At 43.4% G+C, this 18,889-nt stretch overlaps 1 protein-coding gene across 2 annotated transcripts in view; it reads left to right on the forward strand.

Moving 5' to 3' along the window:
- The first annotated feature begins 815 nt into the window (after positions 1 to 815).
- The window catches only part of LOC126281751 (uncharacterized), a 38,328-nt gene continuing 20,254 nt past the window's right edge, over positions 816 to 18,889 (forward strand). For both annotated transcript variants that reach the window (XM_049980939.1, XM_049980940.1), the window contains exons 1-2: positions 816 to 898; positions 5,403 to 5,700. In XM_049980939.1, the coding sequence (XP_049836896.1) occupies positions 864 to 898; positions 5,403 to 5,700 (333 nt within the window). In that variant the 5' untranslated portion in view covers positions 816 to 863. The remainder of the gene's footprint in view (positions 899 to 5,402; positions 5,701 to 18,889) is intronic.

The following is an 18,889-nucleotide window of genomic DNA, read 5'->3' on the forward strand; positions in this document are numbered from 1 at the left end:
ACGGAGAAGACAGATCTAGATAAGATTTCAAAGTTGCGCGACGATTGGCAACTCATCTCAAATATTCGTAAATGTAAAACTGTCTGTTTCACAAAACTTCAGTATCAGTGAATCGCAACTGGAATCAACTCATAGAAATAGCTTGGTGTAACGCTTTGTAGGAAAACTGAGTGGTCACATAGGTCCAGACGCAGGTTAATATGTGGCAGACTCCGATACTGGAAAACTCTAGTCTGTCTACCAAGGAGATTGTTTTTTAAAAAAAAAAGTGCGACCCATCGTAGAATATTACTAAAATGTGTACGATCCGTACCAAATAGGAACATCAGAAGTAAAGAAACGTAAAATTGTCAGAGATTTGTGTCAGAAGTGCGTCAGAAGCTTCAAGACAGATGAAAGCTGTTCCGCGAAACTCTACTTAAAAAGTTACAATAACCAGCAGTAAGTGAGACATGTACTACAGTCACTTCGTATGGCCCTCTTAGGGACTGAAGAAAGGGAGGAAAGACTAAGAAGACTAACTGCAGCTTACACAAGCGTATTTAAGCAAACAGAAGCACTTAAGCGTTCTTCGCGCGTTCTGCACGCGAGCGGAACACGAGGAGATTCTAATAAGGCATGAAAAGATAAGTACCCTCCTCCATGCGCTTCGCAGTGGTTTGTAGAGAATAGATTCAGATTTAGATTTAGATTTCCGTCCTACTCCGAACTGCCATCGAGGCATAACAAAGTGAACAATCAGCCTTTGAGAGCTGTTTTTTCTTATCTTATCAAGTGAAGATAAGTTAAGCGAACAAATAGCACCGCACCTCTTAGGACAGCACAGTAACTTGAACTGCACGCAGCAGCAGATTTCTGCAAGAATGCAGGTCATGCAGTCTCTCAGCACGTCAACCAGGTAAGCTGCTGTTTCTCATCGCGTTTCCACACTGTGTTGCCAATATTCACTGGTTTTATTGTAGCTTTCCGTGACCTCTGGGTAGAACAGAGGTGTATTCATTTTATTAAGTTGTCTTCTACAATATTAAGCTTGCACTCCCTGACTGGTTCGCTTAAGCGAACGCCTCTCAAGAGAGACTCATAAGGAGAGATGTATTAGTGTATTTTCGAAGTTTCAGTTATGTTAGTATTGCTAGTTAGCTTCACCGGAAATATGTTTTTGAAGTGCTGGTGTGAATCTAATTATTTTTTATTTATTGCTTCCTTCAGACATACCCCTCGCCTCTCTCTCTCTCTCTCTCTCTCTCTCTCTCTCCCTCATATACATATATATCAGCTCAAGTCACTTGATTTTGGGACGATGCATTGTAGCTTGTATAGCGCTTCGTGTATTTTAAGCGTTATTACTTTGTTTCTAGAAATAAATCATCTTCAGAAGTACCGTAAAATTTTGTATTTGCGTTTTACAGACATCTTAACAATTTGAAATCTGGAACTGAAGCTCTCTTAAAGATGTGAAGAGTAATGGTATTTTGCTCTTCCCCCACAGATTCCACTTTATTTACGATTTTTCGGTACGGTATAAGAAATGACAACCAGCACTATACATTTAGATTTTCTATTGCACTTATTCATATTGTCGAATCTTTGTTCTAATTAATTACGTTAACATAACACTGTGGACGGCGCCGAAGGGTCATAAAAAAGACAACTCATTTGAAACTATGAAACTGCTGTACTAAACACGGTAAGCGATTTGCATAACATCATTGTCCGTTATTACTTTCAATTTTTTAAACCTTCTGATTTTTATAGGCAAGTAAAATATCTAAAACATTTTTTCACATGCTCGTCAGAAAAGTAAAACGATGCACTACAGAAAATACAACATCAATGCTTGAATTCTGGAGTAATAGAAGACATTATCCGTTCTTCGTGGTTTCACAACATATAAAGTGGCTTATATCAGTATGAAATTTACAAAATTATACATTGGTTGTACATACCTATGAAAAGTAACTGGTCCTCGTTTCACGTACTTCTCTTTAAATCAGTATCAATGACGATACTGCACCAAACCTGTTACCAAAAGTAAAACTTGCAGAAACGTATAAAAAACAAGGTGAATATGTGTAATATACAAGTTTCGTTATTACTGCAAACTGTAGACAAGCAGCGTTGTCCCAGAATCACGTGACTACCTCCATCTGCTGTTGAACAATGTGCAGTAGGCTATCCTCACTCCATAAATATACAGGGTGTTCGGAAATTTCCGTTACACTCTTCTAGGACTTGTAGAGGGGAGTGAGTAGATAATATTTTGAACTGGAACCCATTTCCGGAAACGTACCGTTCCCGTGCTACAGCCATTTGAAAACATGTTGGTATCGCGACCACTTTTACAAGTGATTGGTTGGGTGCGACACGGTACTTGTTTTACGATTCCACTCATTAATGGGCAAAGAAATTGATGGTGTACTCGTCGAAGAGTTCCTTTCGACGTGATGCAGTACGGCCTCCTCCAATACGGATGTGAGGAGTCTCCTCGGAACATCGGAGCCACGCTTGCCGACGGCGAAGACCATTTTTCGAAGCCGTTGCGTAACTGTGGCGAGGAGGGTATGCAACGGAGATAGACGTTCCGGAGAACGATCTTGATAAAGGCGACGATCAGCTCTTCCAGCTTCAGAAGGATCATGTCAGTGTATTCTGCAAACGCGTACTCAACCATATTGCTCTACCACTCACAGACACCTGAATGAGGCTAGAAGCAGGTCAGAAAGGTAGGGCAGACGTCAAATGACTTTAACCGATCTGATGTAACCGCCCCCACCATGGCTATTTGTTTCATACCTGCCTAGGAAATACGTTTTCAACGGCTGCAGTACGGAAACGGCACGTCTCCGGACATAGGTTCCTGTTCAAAATATTATGCGCTCACTCCCTTCTACAAGTCCTATTAGTATGTAATGGAAATTTCCGAACATTCTGCACGTACCCTGTGCCTGTAACCTCTGACCAGATTTCTGCGGTAGTTGTCAGTCTATTTGTCTGTCACACAATCTTGCAGATTTTGGAAGGAACCTATTCTTCGTGTCTCACAGTTGTCCTGAGTCCATATCGTTTACAATTCGTTTTGCGGCCATTACATTACAGCCAACTGTATGTGCGATCTACCGTTATGATGGTTCCATCTCCTTCAAGCCAATGATTCGAGCTTTCTCGGGGTCTGAAAGCTACATCTGCACGTCTTCTGCTCATCCTTTGTTGATATCTCTACATAAAAACTTTCAGTAATCTTTGACGCTCCCAGTAACCATTACGTATCACTACCATTTTTAGGATTCCGCTCCTAAACCGGAGAAAAGGAACCATTATAGGATCGCTATCTTGTCCGTTCGTCTGTCTCATTGCACGACCGTTAAAAAGACTTTTTCTCAAGAACAGGTGCGCGTATCCAGTTGAAATTTAAGCAACATGCTACGGTCTACTGTCCCTTGGTGGTGTAAGACATTGAAGCTCTTAAGTCAAAGCAGTGAAAAGAATCCGCCATATATGTCAAATATTTTCATACTCGCAAACTCAGTCATCAAAATCTATAGGGTAGTTCCCGTTAATCTAGAATCATGCAATTGGGTAAAAATCTGGGCTTACCGTACAACTAAAGAAAACAATTCGAAAATTGTTAATTTGCGAAAAAATTGTCATTTGTTATCTGGCTGCCTGTCCGTCCATCTGTTGAGACCCCTTTTTCACAGGAACGGTTAGGAGTATCATATTAAAAATTATGCCGCATAATAAGGTTTATGGTCCCTTTACGGTGTAAAGAACACCAGGTTCCAAGTCAATGTCGTCAAAAGACAGGGCCATATATGTCATAAATCAAAACTTGTAGGGAACTTTCCTATGACGCAGTATCATGAAATTAGACAACAAGTGTAGTCTGTGCATAACATAATAAATGCGGTCGTTGTTAGTTAGGTACAGTGGTCTGCTCCTCAGCGATAAGAAATAAAGATGACAGAACAGGAGGATGACTACAAACTATTTCACATCACCCTTCGACTTGTGGAATATGCTGAGATGACAATTTTTGATGGACGGAGAGAGGAAAGGGGGAGGACAAAATAGACTAAAGAAGGCGGAGGACTTGTTTACAGAGAGAGGGGGAGGATAAATGGACAGGGGGAGGGAGAGCAGTAGATGGACAGGTAGAGGGTGGAGGTGGAGATGGGCAGAAGGAGGTGGAGATGTGTGCAGCATATGTAAGCCACGTGCAGGCAGGCGAATATATGGGTAAAATGCTACACTAGTGGCCACGAAAATTGCTACACCAAGAAGAATTGCAGATGATAAACGGGTATTCATTGGATAAATATATTATACTAGAACTGACTTCACGCAATTTCGGAGCATACATCCTGAGGAATCCGTAATCGGAACAACCACATCTGGTCGTAATAACGGCCTTGATACGCCTGGGCATTGAGTCAAACAGAGCAGGGATGGCGGGTACAGATACAGCTGCCGATGCAGCTTCAACACGATACCACAGTTCATCACGAGTAGTGTCTGGCGTATTGTGACGAGCCAGTTGCTAGGCCACCATTGACCAGACGTTTTCAGTTGGTGAGAGATCTGGAGAACGTGATGGCCAGGGCAGCAGTCGAACATTTTCTGTACAGCATCTGTGATGCAGCGTCAAGGGTAAAACTGCAGCCATGGTCTCCGAGCAGATAGTACATGCTGCCGCAAACGTCTTCGAACTGTTCGTGCAGATGGTCGTTGTGTTGCAAACGTCCCCATGTGTTGACTCAGGAATCGAGACGTGGCTGCACGATCCGTTACAACCATGCGGATAAGATGCCTGTCATCTCGACTGCTAGTGATACGAGGCCGTTGAGATCCAGCACAGCGTTCCATATTACCCTCTTGAACCCACCGATTCCATATTCTGCTAACAGTCATTGGATCTCGACCAACGCGAGCGGCAATTTCGCGATACGATAAACCGCAATCGCGATAGGCTACAATCCGATCTTTATCAAAGTCGGAAACGTGATGGTACGCATTTCTCGTCCTTATACGAGGCATCACAACAATGTTTCACCAGGCAACACCGGTCAAGTGCTGTTTGCGTATGCGAAATCGGTTGGAAACTTTCCTCATGTCAGCACGTTGTAGGTGTCGCCACCGCCGCCAACCTTGTGTGAATGCTCTGACAAGCTGATCATTTGCGTACCACAGCATCTTCTTGCTGTCGGTTGAATTTCGCGTCTGTAGCACGTCATCTTGGTGGTGCAGGAATTTTAATGGCAAGTGGTCTGGTAGGAGGTACCCCATGACTGTTGTCAGCTCGGGGTATCTCACCGGCTGAAATGAACAGTGGGGAATGGTTGGACATGCGTCTAAAAGGTAATATTGCGGTGTCGGCTGAGTGTGTGGAACGGCGCGTGTTGCAGTGCGTGCCTGGTGGCGCTGCTGGTGGCCCAGTGCTGCCTGTCGCTGCGGCCTGTGGCGGCTGCGCCGTCCGCGGCGGCCGCCGGCGACGAGCAGTGGCTGTGCGCGCCCGGCTGTTGGTGCTCGCGGGACGGTCTGTCGGCGGAGTGCCTGGGGGTGACTCCGCAGCCGTCGGCGCTGCCAGCGGGGCTGCTGGCGCTCAGCGTCAGGGCGCACCAGCTGCGCGAACTGCGCAACGACACCTTCGCGGCGCTGCCGATGCTGCAGCAGCTCGACCTCTCCGACGGCCGAATTTCTGAAGTGAGTATACAGTATGCGTGCAGTTCGGAAAATCCCATTACAAACTGCTAGGGAGTGACTACATAATACAGGGCTTCCCAAAAAGAATGACCCGATTTTAAGTTGTAGTAATATTGAGGCAAATGTCACTAGGCAACTGAAATATCGCTAGATGTAATCGGCATGGTCAAGAGTTTCAGAAAAAATCCGCTAGGTGTCGCTACGGGTGCTGTCCTGCAGCGTGCAGAATGACACGATCTTAACTGGTAATAATATTGACACAAATACCACTAGGTAACTGAAACAGCGCTAGATGTAATCGGCATGGTCTAGCGTTTCAGAAAATTTCCGATAGATGTCGCTGCGAGTGCTGACCTGGAGCGTGCATAATGACACGATTTTAACGTGTAATAATAATATTAACATAAATGGCACTAGGTAACTGAAACGGCGGTAGATGTTACCGGCGTGGTCTATAGTTTCAGAAAAATTCCGCTAGATGTCGCTAAGGGTGCTGACCTGGAACGTGCATAATAAAACGATTTTAACGTGTAATAATATTCACACAAATGTCACTGGGTAAACAGCGCTAGTATCCGAAAACATCAGCTAAATGTCGCTACAGGTGTTGTCCTGGAGTGTGCAGAATGACCCGTTCTTAACTGAAACAGTGCTAGATGCAATCGTCATGGTCTAGAGTTTCAGAAAAATTCCGCTAGATGTCGCTATGGGTGCTGACCTAGAGCGTGCTGTAACTTAACTGACAGAAGACACCTCACACTCAGTTTTGAATGAATTCAGCTATCGGCTAGATGTCGTCTGTGCAGCCAATGGAGGAAGTATTGGACATTTATGATGGATTTTTGTAAACTTCTTTCTTTTCTGAGTAATTTTGTATGCAATTTGTTGGTGTTAAGCCCTTCTTCCAAATAAATAATTCTATTTAAAATTGGGTCATTCTTTTTGGGGCACCCTGTATTTTGAATAGGAATCCATGTTCAGAAACGTTTTCCAGAAATGCTATAGAGCGTCAAAGCTATAGGCACCGGACCTTGTAATTGTATGTATACATGGTGAACATAAAACCGGCAACTGCAGGGACACATTCCCGACTGGAAATGGAGGAAAAATGTCCTATTAACATGTGTCTGCAAATGCATTGTGGCCACGCTAGTGGCTCTTGCGAATGAAGGTTCCTCTGACGTCATGCCATGTGTTCCGCGTGTGTTGCATGCTGTGTGGTTGACACAGCGTACTGTAAGCAGCAGAGTCGTCCGGTATTTATGTCGGATACGAGACGAGATGGTGTTTTTGTGCGGCCAAGCAAATGGAAACGGTCAAGAGGCGGCACCGCTATACCAAAACAAGTACCCACACAGTCACCAACCACATCATACAAAATTTCAAGCCCTTTTTGAGCGTTTGTGTAATTATGGATCCTTTCAAACAGACGAACTTGCATGGATGCAACTGACTGTGCATACACCGGTTTCAACAGGACATTGAGACAAACCCTAGTACAAACTTCTGGCTAGTGGCCCGGCAATATTGTGTAAGGCTATGTAGAATTATCTGTAGCCTGCATGACAATCGTTACAATCCCCGCAACACATGAATCAAGTGCATGGATTATGAGCAGCGGATTTCCCTCAAATGGCTCTTAGCACTATGGGACATAACATCTGAGGTCATCAGTCCCCTAGAACTTAGGCCTACTTAAACCTAACTAACATAAGGACATCACACACACCCATGCCCGAGGCAGGATTCGAACCTGCGACCGTAGCGGGCGCGCGGTTCTAGACTGAAGCGCCTAGAACCGCTCGGCCACAACGGCCGGCCGGATTTCCCTCAACTGGAAGGGTTTTGTCGATGGTTTCTGCACCGGACCATCACAATTACGAGAATTCTGTCATCCATCGTCATTACGTTTAATAGAACTGGCTTCACCAAGCTGTGTAATCGTTATCCGTGGGTAACAGACAATCCTCGGGGAGTGGTTGAGGCGTCTCTCCAGCATCAAAGTGTGGGCAGGGATTCTTGGCGACCACATACTGGCACCAGTTATTACGCCACAGCGCCTCGATGGTGGAACATACCTGGACTCCCTGTGAAATACTCTGCCTGCGCTAGTTGAGAATGTACCTTTCGCAATACAACAGGTTATGTGGTTTGTGCATGAAAGAGCACCACCCCACGTCCACATTACAGTTCGCGCGACACCTCAACACCACCTTCCAGGGACGCTGGATTGAACGCGTAGTTCCTTTACCATGGAATGCTAGATTATCGCACTTAAACCCTCTGGATTTTTATCTCCGGGGGGATTTGGAAAGCGTTGTGTAGGCTGAACCAGCTCCTGATGTGCAGACCCAGCAGCGTGTTCACGACGCTTCTGACGCTATTCGGAGAGAGGCCGGAACGTGCGAATGCGTGCGGCAATCCATAATGCAATGTGGACGGTACTTAGAACACCTCTTGTGACGCAGATGTGATGTAGCTCTGTACTGTGTGCCGGGACAATTTGTTGTGTTTGCACGCACACGGTCCATTTCCGGACACATGTTTATGGGACCGTTTTTCATCCATTTCCAGTCAGGAATCTGTCCCTGCCGTTTTTCGGTTTTATTAATGTTCAGCGTGTACACAGGGTGATTCAGTCATTATAGAGAGCGGGCCGGAGTGGCCGTGCGGTTCTAGGCGCTACAGTCTGGAGTCTGGCGAACGCTACAGTCGCAGGTTCGAATCCTGCCTCTGGCATGGATGTGTGTGGTGTCCTTATGTTGGTTAGGTTTAAGTAGTTCTAAGTTCTAGGCGACTGATGACCTCAGAAGTTAAGTCGCTTAGTGCTCAGAGCCGTTTTTTGATTATGAAGAACAAATGTATCAATTTGAGGTGAGCGTCGCTGTATTGGAAACAACCTAGTCGAAATTTATAAATGAAAACTTTTCTGATACCTCTAACAGTTGAATGGATGTACTGGTATTGTTATTGCTAACATTATAGCGTATGCAACTTTCAGAGTAAGTAGTACAGACCTAAACAAGAAGAAAACGTTCAATAATCATGTGGTATAAAACGCATACCTGAGGAGTGATGGGCACTCGTTCAGTAGAGGAAATGTGTTTCACCCTAGCGAAGATGAACAAGTGCTCATAACTCCTGAGGGATGCATTTTAGAGCACATGTGTATTAGACATTTTTTTCTTGTTTTGATTCATACACCTCTGAATGTTGCATACCCTATGTTCTAAGCAACAACAGTACAAGTACATGTATTTCACTGCCAGAGGTATCGTAATGAATGTTGATTGTAACTTAACGAGCCATTCGTTTCCGAGCCAGGTATCTTACCTCAGATTCGTACATTTATCCGTTTCCATCATCCTTGAAAATCTGTAACATCGTCACGGATCGGCGACCCTGTATATTATGGGCACCGGCGCCTACAATTTTGACACTCTGTAGTGACCTTGGATGACGTCTGCCGATATGGATTCCTATTCAAAATATTATGTACTTCCTCCCCTCTACAATTCCTAGAAATCTCTAACGGGGATTTCAAAAAGAAAAAACCGTGTATACTGCATGTCTGTAGCAAAGCACTGCATTCCACTACAGTGCCATAAATCGGGTATACTTCGACCGGTTTTCAAATTCAGATGTGACTATCACTACTGTTTTTTCTAACTTCTGTGATATTTATTTTAGTGAACATAGGTGCTTTTGTGAAAGGATGACATACTAAACAGTAGACTGCATTTTCTAAAATGCTTAGAAAATAATGGGAAAAATTGTAGATGGTCAAAGTAAGCATGGATTTGGGGGTCAATTGGCTGGCCTATACTTCTACTACAACCCTCAACTACCATTCACTTTGTGGCCAAAATTTCCAAAACACAACGAACCTCTGGCTACCCAGAACTAAAGGCATTGATCTAAATTCTTCTGAAGTGCTTTATTAAGCATCATAAAAGAAGAAACCTGGTACGGTACGTATATTTAGTGTGATCGATCATCATGTGTGCAGTACCATAGAAATAGCTCCAAATTTCGTTGAGTGAAATACCTGAATCCTCGTTTCAAAACATCTGGTGCAGTTAGAACATAGGTTACCTTTTCTTCATATATTTAGTTGATATCTGGCTCTTGTCGCCAAAGTTCATTCCTTCTTCCTGGAGGTACTTGACATTATATGTTATACCTGAATCACTGTCTGCGTCACAACTGCTTGCAATTCGAGGAATATATGACTGACATGTGTTTGTTCTTAGTTGTAGATACATTAGCAATTAGAAATGAGTCTACGTTATATACCGATGGTTAATGTTTGTATTCCTTAGTTCCATTGGCATCAAAAGTGTTTAATAAATAATCCTGAAATAACAATGACCAATAGTCAAAATAACCTCGAAACCAAGAAAGCATGCACATGACCTCAGACTCTTTCAATAATGTTTCTGAAAGTCTGTGGTGGAATGGCAGCAAATTCTTCCTCGCTGATGCAGTAGTCTTAGAAGAGCAATCGCGCTTCAGAAAGGGATGTTCGTGTAGTAATAACGTAGTTAAAAGAAGATAAATTATTGAAAAACATCAGGAAACGCATTTAGCATTTATTGATTTTGAGAAAACCTTTGATAAGGTAAAAAGATCTCTTTTGTGGAAAATACTGGAAATAAAAGTTTTCTTAAACGTCTTATTAATATAATAAGGAGACTATAGTTAAATAAAAAAGCAGTTGTAAGTTCTGGTTCTAAAATTTCAGGTGACATTTTAATAAATGAAGGTGTTTGGAAAAGGTGCAGTCTATGACCCACATTATTTAATTCATAAAGCGGCGACCTATTTAGAAAATGGAAAGATGAAATACTCTTATAAATTAAAACAGGATCTAGTGTATCGTTAAATACTCTGTTATATGCTGATGATCACATCAATATACATGAAATAGGACATAACTGATAAAGAGGAGTATCTAAATTGAACCAAACTGCAGTATATTACATTTTAACTATACCTGCAAGTAAAACAAAGATAATGGCTTTCAAAGGATATCATCCAGTCAGATCGAAAATAATAATAAATGAGATAATTTTAGGACAAGTATCCCACTTCAGTTATCCGGGACGTAATGTTAGTTTTAACTATGACAAAGACATTGAGAGAAGGTTATTAAGTATCAAGCTATCTGCAGAACAATTGGAAGAACTCCAGGAAGAAAACAAGAAAAGAAAAACAAATGATATTCTATAAAGTTGTTATGGCTGTACCTACTCTTGTATATGGCAATAGAAAAAGAAAAATCGCGTTTACAATCACCAGAATGAATTACATGAGATTTGTAAGAGACTGTAAAAATTGATAAAATAAGGAATGAAATAATAAGATGAGATTTAAAAATCTTTTCAGTTGACAAGATAGGAGACAACAGAGTTAAATGGAAGTATCATGTTGACAGAACGACAGCAGATGATGAATCATCACCTGACTGGAAAGAGAGAAATAGGGAGACCTAGTAAGAGATGGATGGATGGATGGATGGATGGATGGATGATACAAACAGGATTAGGTGTTTACAGCACCGAATCAAGTCGAAACCAGAGTGGGTAGTTATGTTTAACATTGAGGTCTGGAGCGAAGTCCACGTTCGAAATTATCCCAATGGTCTTCCACTGGGTTCAGGTAGGACCTCTGGACAGGTTAGTCCATTTCAGGAATGTTATCATTGAGAAGCCATTGCCTCACGGATGCTGCTTTATGACAGTATGTATCGGCATGCTGACACAAACAATCACTGTCTCCGAATCACTGTTCCTCTTCTGGACGTAGTACACAATGCTATAAGGAGACCACAACCTAACCATGAAGAACATCCATGTACCGTAAATCCACCTCCTCCCTACTTCACTGTTGGTGGAGGTTAATATCCTCCATGTATTCGACAAACCTAAACCCTTCCATCGGTTTGCCACTGGATGTATGATAATTGACTACTCCAAACGACTCGTTTCCAGTCATTCACTATTCAGTGGAATTGCTCCTTACACCAGCTCAAGTATCGATGAACACTGGCTGCACAAATGTGTGGCTTATGACCATTGCACCCCATGCCTTTAAACTCCCGTCGCACAATCTCTGTGCCAGATGTACTGCTGGTGCCACTTTGAAACTCACGAGTTATTCCTTCCACTGATTTCATGCAAGTTTTTTACAAGCACTCTCTGCAATGCTAGATGTTCCCTGTCTCGCCAGTAAATGAGGTCTGCCTTGGTTTTAGTTTAGCTGTGGTAATTCCTTTGCTTTTCTGCTTCACAGTCACATCCCCAACAGTCAAACTGGGCAGCGTTAGAGTTTTTTCACACGTCCCTACTGGATTTGTTAATCAGGTGACATCCAGCGAGTAGTCTACGTTCGAAGTCACTTAGCTCCTTTAGCCGACGCATTCTGCTCTTACTGCATCTCTACTGACAACACGATACTCCCCGCCTCCTTTTATACTGGCTTCTCGTGACATCTAGAGGTCAATTTCGCATTACCTAGTGGTGTCCGGTTACTTTTGATCAGGTAGTTTATAACAAATTTCGTACTAGACTAGAGCCATAACAGCCTTTCGTACTCGTCAGTGATTTAAAATAAAATCACTCCCATAGTGGAATACGTACATAAACAAGAAAAAGCGTGCCACTGCGGTACGAATGTTATTTTAAATGCTTGACGGATATGGAACGTTGTATTCGCTTGACACTATTATGACAGCAGTTACAAGTTTAAACGACAGACTCATACGAATACTCCCACTGTGGGCGTACATGTTGCTTGTGACATTACAGGTCTGCTATGTTGTTGTTGTGTCGTGCTTGTGCGGGCAGATTCCGTAACCTGCGGATTCAGCGGATCGAGATCTGCTTTGTACTGTTCATCTCAACTGTTGGCCTGTCGCACAACGGATACACCCAGCACTCTGCATGCAGCACTTGGAATAACGTCAGCAGGAACAAATGAAAGCGCCAAGGTCGCAACGAGACAAATTAAGTCGAACGGAGTAGCATTTGAAAATGGCACATCGAAGTCAGCTGATTGTGTGACATAAATAACAGTCATTGTATGACAGGATAGATAAAAAATGGAATTTACTTTCTGATAGTCTGCTGATGGCCTCTGGGGAAACTCTAGCGGTAACTGCATTTTTAACATTGTCAAAATGAGCACGCAATCATTTTTGAAAAACATCTTTCACACACAATTGTCCCCATCCCATTTGGTTCTTTTATGACAGTAAAGCGGTTTTAGCACTTATGAGTCATCTTAAGGACCAGTATCGTGCTACGAAAGTAACGTGTCAAGTTGTCATCTAGCAACCAGGGTGGCCACTTAAAATACTGTCGCCAACAGAGTATAAAGACTGTCAAGGAGTGAAGTCCGTTTTCTTGAACAACTCCCATATATGTATACAACTTTCAACTGGTTACACCAAACAACACTATGTGATCAAATGTATCCCGACGCCTGGCTGAAAATGACTTACTAGTTCGTGGTGCCCTCCATGGGTAATTGTGGAATTTAATATGGTGATGGCCCACCCTTACCATTGATGACAGCTTCCACTCTTGCAGGCATACGTCCAATCAGCTGCTGGAGGGTTTCTTTGGAAATGGGAGCCCATTCTTCGAAAATTGTTGCACTGAGGAGAGGTATCGATGTCGGTCGGTGAGGCCTGGCACGAAGTCGCCGTCCCAAACCTTCCGAAAGGTGTTCTGTAGGATTCAGGTCGGACTTTATGTAGCTGATCCAATATAGAGATGTTATTGTCGTGTAACCCTCCGCTACAGGCCGTGCATTATGAACAGATGCTCGACAGTGTTGAAATATGCAATCGCCATCCCTGAACTGCTCTTCAACAGTGGGAAGCAAGTAGGTGCTTATAACATCAAAGTAGGCCTGTGCTACGATAGTGCCACACAAAACAACAAGGGGTGCAAGCACCATCCATGAAAAACACGACCACACCACAACGCCACCGCCTCCGAATTTTACTGTTGGCACTACACACGCTGGCAGATAACTTTCACCGGGCATTCGCCATACCCAAACCATTCCGTTGGGTGGCCACATTGTGTACCGTGATTCGTCACCCCACTCAACGTTTTTCCACTGTTCAATCGTCCGATGTTTATGCTCCTTACACCAAGTGAGGCGTCGTTTTGCATCTACCGGCGTGATGTGTGGCTTATGAACAGCCGCTCGAACATGAAATCCAGGTTTTCTCACCTCCCGCCTTACTGTCATAGTACTTGCCGTGGATCGTGATGCACTTTGAAATTGCTGTGTGATGGTCTGGATGGATGTGTTCCTACGACCCTCTTCAAGTGTCGGCGGTCTCTATCAGTCAACAGACGAGGTTGGCCTGTACGCTTTTGTGCTGTGCGTGTCCCTTCACGTTTCCACTTTAATATCATATCGGAAACAGTCAGTGGACCTAGGGATGTTTAGGAGCGTGCGGATCTCGCGTACAGACGTATGACAAGTTGCACCTAATCACATGACCACGTTCGAAGTTCGTGAGTTCCGCAGAGCGCCCCATTCTACTCTCTCACCATGTATAATGACTACTCAAGTCGCTGATATGGAGTACCTGGCAGTAGGTGGCAGCACAATGCTCCTAATATGAAAGACGTATGTTGCTGTGGATGTCCTCATACTTTTGATCACGTAGTGTACCTTCAAAAAATCCATACACGACATACTTCTTCCGTATTCTTACATTATGTCCGCATTTGGTATGGTTTAACTAACGGAGCCATTGGTGACTTAGTGACGAACGGCAGTAATGCACGTAAAAGTCTTCCCACCTTCTAGTCTCATAGTACATAGAAAAGTTGCAAAGACGTCGGCCACTGCTACACAATACTTCTTCGGTCGTTTATTCTGCTACTTTCAACCCATTAAAGAGACACTAACAAAAACACAAGAGAGATGACATTACTGTTAGCCCAGATGTCCGCACCTGTTTAATGATTTAATCCGCATAAGACAATTTTAAACCATAGCGGAATGCCATTGTCAAATTAATCGATCGTCTGTCAAGGAATATTATTCATTTTGTGTGTACTACTGGATACTATATGCAAGTTCAAAAACATTTCTTTCATCGTGGTTTTCTGCCATTCGTCACAGGTTACAACCAGGAATGCTGATTTTACTCTCGGCAGTTCCAGTTCTAACACAAATCCTTCAAAGGAAAATAACACAGAAAGGAATTGACAGTTTTACATATAAAAAAGTGGCTCTGAGCACTATGGGACTTAACATGTGAGGTCATCAGCGTTCGAAGCGTTCTGGTGAGAACTGCGCTTAAGCTTACTGCCAAAAAAAAATTTTCTTCAGTGTTCTGTGCCATTTTTTTTTAACAGAATGGTGTTTTTACTTTGCCGTTCTTAAATCTTACAGTTTTCAAGAAATATATTAGACGTATTGAGACAAGGTTAAACTTTTCCCGTTTGGCCGCTTTTTATCCCACTAGGGCTCAACAGATTACAAGTGTTATCTGTGGTCACGCCTAAGCCGCGCGATAAAGCGTATATCTGAAAAGGAAAACGTTGTCTCAGCCTACTATTCGCATTTAAAGAAAAACTGCTCCAACCTGCAGAATTTTTCATACATTTGCATAAAATGCTGCCCAGTTTTCTGTTATCTCTTAATTCTCAAGGTATAACTTTTCCAAGAAAGTCCATTTGTAAAAGTCTCGTACAGCGCTGTATAAGAAGGCACGAGACACAGAATTTTATGCAGATAGACACGAGCCTTGTTTTACACAAAATACACTACCTGAAAGTTTTACTACCGCATGTCCCATCGAGTCCCATAGAAATGTAATTTGTTGTGCGTTCATATAGTAATCAGCGTTTAAAACAAAAGTGGTTTTCCATTTTGGTTAGCACAAATAATGTCATCACGTCTTTCAAGGCCCCCCCCCCCCCCCTGCGTGGTCCGAAAGCGTCGGTTTATTTCCCTTTACAAGAAAAACGATTTTTAAAACGGGAATTTTACCCGCTCGTTCGATAGAGAGGCCCCAAACTAGCCTAACAGCGATGTTCGTTTCATCCATATGTATTAACTTGAACGTTAAATCACAATGAATATCCAGCATTAAAGCAGCGACTGAGCAGCGCTGCCGCATGGCGGTAGCAGAAAGTGCTGGACAGGGCGCTAACGAGTCGCTTCTCATTCCTCGTGTTTCAGTGTTACTGTTAATACATATGGATAAAACTAATATAGCACTAGACTAATCTGGAACCGCTCTGTCGAATGGGCACACTAAATTCCGGTTTAAGATCATGTTGCACGTATCGGAAAACAAACTGACGCTCTCTGTCACATGATAAAGTGAAGGACAGTATTTTTTTGACCTGATTCCAGTTACACGTTGCAAAAAGGAAGTTGCAGTTATCTGCCGAAATGTGAGAGAAATTTAACCTGACAACTCGTAGGAGGGACATCCTGTATATACCGTATTTAGTTACGGAAAGCAGTGGTGTACAACAGTTGTGTACTGTGTATTGAACCGGGGACCTAAAAACGACGGAGGTGCTTCGTCCCGCTGTAGCCCTCAGTGGTTCACAACCCCACAACAGGCCACATCAGTCCACTCGCCAGACCGCCGCCCCGCACCGAACCCAGGTTTATTGTGCGGTTTTGTCCCAGTGTACCCACCCCCCACTTCGCCACCCTCCTAGGTACGTCTCAGACCAGACGTGTGTAACCCGAAATGTCTGCGTAATAGAGTAACTGTGGTGTACGTGTACGTGGAGACAGTGTTCGCGCAACAGCCGCCGACATAGCGTAACTGATATGAAGGTGGTATCTGTTCTTTCGGACAGAAAGAACAGATACTATCTTCATAAAGTTAAGGCTAACCGACCATTGACCTCCTTCTTGTGTGCGGACGGACACGTATTGCCCGCAATCGTACGGTATTTTTTGGTAAAGTTGTCGAATGTCCTCCAGAGGGACTGCCTGCCAAATTCTGTCCAGCTGATGTGTCATATCGTCAAAAGCCCTAGCTGGCTAGAGGGTCCTGCACATGTTGTTGATGTGGTCTTTAGTCCTGAGATTGGTTTGATGCAGCTCTCCATGCTGCTCTAACCTGTGCAAGCTTCTTCATCTCCCTGTACCTACTGCAAGCTAGATCCTTCTGAATCTGCTTAGTGTATTCATCTCTTAGCCTCCCTCTACGATTCTTACCCTCCACGCTGCCCTCCGATACTAAATTGGTGATCCCTTGATGCCTTAGAACAGAACATGTCCTATCAACCGATCCCTTCGTCTAGTCCTATTCAATTCCTCCTCATTACTTATGTGAACTACCCATCTAATCTTCAGCATTCATCTGTAGCACCACATTTCGAAAGCTTCTATTCTCTTCTTGTCCAAACTATTTATCGTCCACGTTTCACTTCCATACATGGCTAAACTCCAACAAATACTATCAGAAACGACTTCCTGACACTTAAATCTATACTCAAAAAATGGTTCAAATGGCTCTGAGCACTATGGGACTTAACATCTGAGGTCACCAATCCCCTAGAACTCATAACTACTTAAACCTAACTAACCTAAGGACATCACACACGTCCATGCCCGAGACAGGATTGGAACTTGCTACCGTAGTAGTCGCCCGGTTCCGGACTGAAGCGCCTAGATCCGCTCGACCACCGCGGCCTGCTAAATCTATACTCGATGTTAACAAATTTCACTTCTTCAGAAACGCTTTCATTGCCATTAACAGTCTACATTTTATATCATCTCTACTTCGGTCATCATCAGTTATTTTGCTCCCAAATAGCAAAACTCCTTTACTACTTTAAGTGTCTCATTTCCTAATCTAATTCCCTCAGCATCACGCCACTTAATTGGACTACATTCCATTATCCTCTTTTCGTTTTGTTGATGTTCATCTTATATCCTCCTTTCAAGACACTGTCCATTCCATTTGACTGCTCTTCAAGTCCTTTGCTGCCTCTGACAGAATTGCAATATCATCGGCGAACCTCAAAGTTTTTATTTCTTCTCCATGGATTTTAATACCTACTCCGAATTTTTCTTTTGTTTCCTTCACTGCTGGTACTGCACGTAATGTTCCAAATGTATTCACATGGAGAGAGATCCGGCGACTTTGCTAACCAAGGCAGGGCTTGGCTAACAGAAACTCTCGCCGCGCGTTATTACGACAGAATTGAAAATTCACTTTCAAAAATCTAGCCTCATTCGGGTTTTTGGTGCAACAAGCATGTTTTCTGTGAATTCCTTTACGCGCCACATATATGATTCAAACTCAGTTCCAAGCAGGAGTCATCACTGAAGGTAATTATACTCGTTAATCAGATTCCAGGCTGAAGACGTCTCTGGAGACCCTCCTTACAGCGGTGAAATGCCAACCAGATTGCCGCCCGTCATGCGGCCCGACAACCAGGATTGATGGTCTGGCGTGGCTCTTTATTTCATAGCACTACCCCTTTGAATGTCATCTATGGCACGCTTACGGTACAGCGGTACAGCGGCCATATCCTATGCCCCGTTTTGTTGCTCTTCATGGAAAGCCATCCTGGGCTTACACTTAGGAAAGACAATGTCTGCCCGCATACGACGAGTGTTTCTACTGCTTATCTTCGTAATTGCCATGCCCAACCTTGGCCAACAATGTTGTCGGATATCTCCTCAGTTGAGAACGTTTGGAGCATTATGCGCAGGGCCCTCCAACCAGCTCAGGACAATGACGATCTAATGCCCGAATTGGACAGAATTTGGCACCATATCCCTCAGGACGATATCCAACAACATTACCAATCAATACCAATCCGAATAACTGCTTACATAAGGGCCAGAGATGGACGAAACCGTTATTGACCTGCTTAGTTTCTATCGAACAACTCATCCAATTTTTCTGAAATTGTAATCATTTGTTTTTCTGTACTTGTATATCACATCTACCGATATCCGACTCTTTCGGCTAATTCCTTTGTGGTGCATCAGTTTTCGTTCAAAAAATGTTTCAAATGGCTCTGAGCACTATGGGACTTAACATCTGATGTCATCAGTCCCCTAGAACTCAGAACTACTTAAACCTAACTAACCTAAGGACATCACACGCATCCATGCCCGAGGCATGATTAGAACCTGCGACCGTAGCAGTCGCGCGGTTACGGACTGAAGC

Source organism: Schistocerca gregaria, chromosome 7 (assembly GCF_023897955.1).
Source record: "Schistocerca gregaria isolate iqSchGreg1 chromosome 7, iqSchGreg1.2, whole genome shotgun sequence".
Lineage (NCBI taxonomy): Eukaryota > Metazoa > Arthropoda > Insecta > Orthoptera > Acrididae > Schistocerca > Schistocerca gregaria.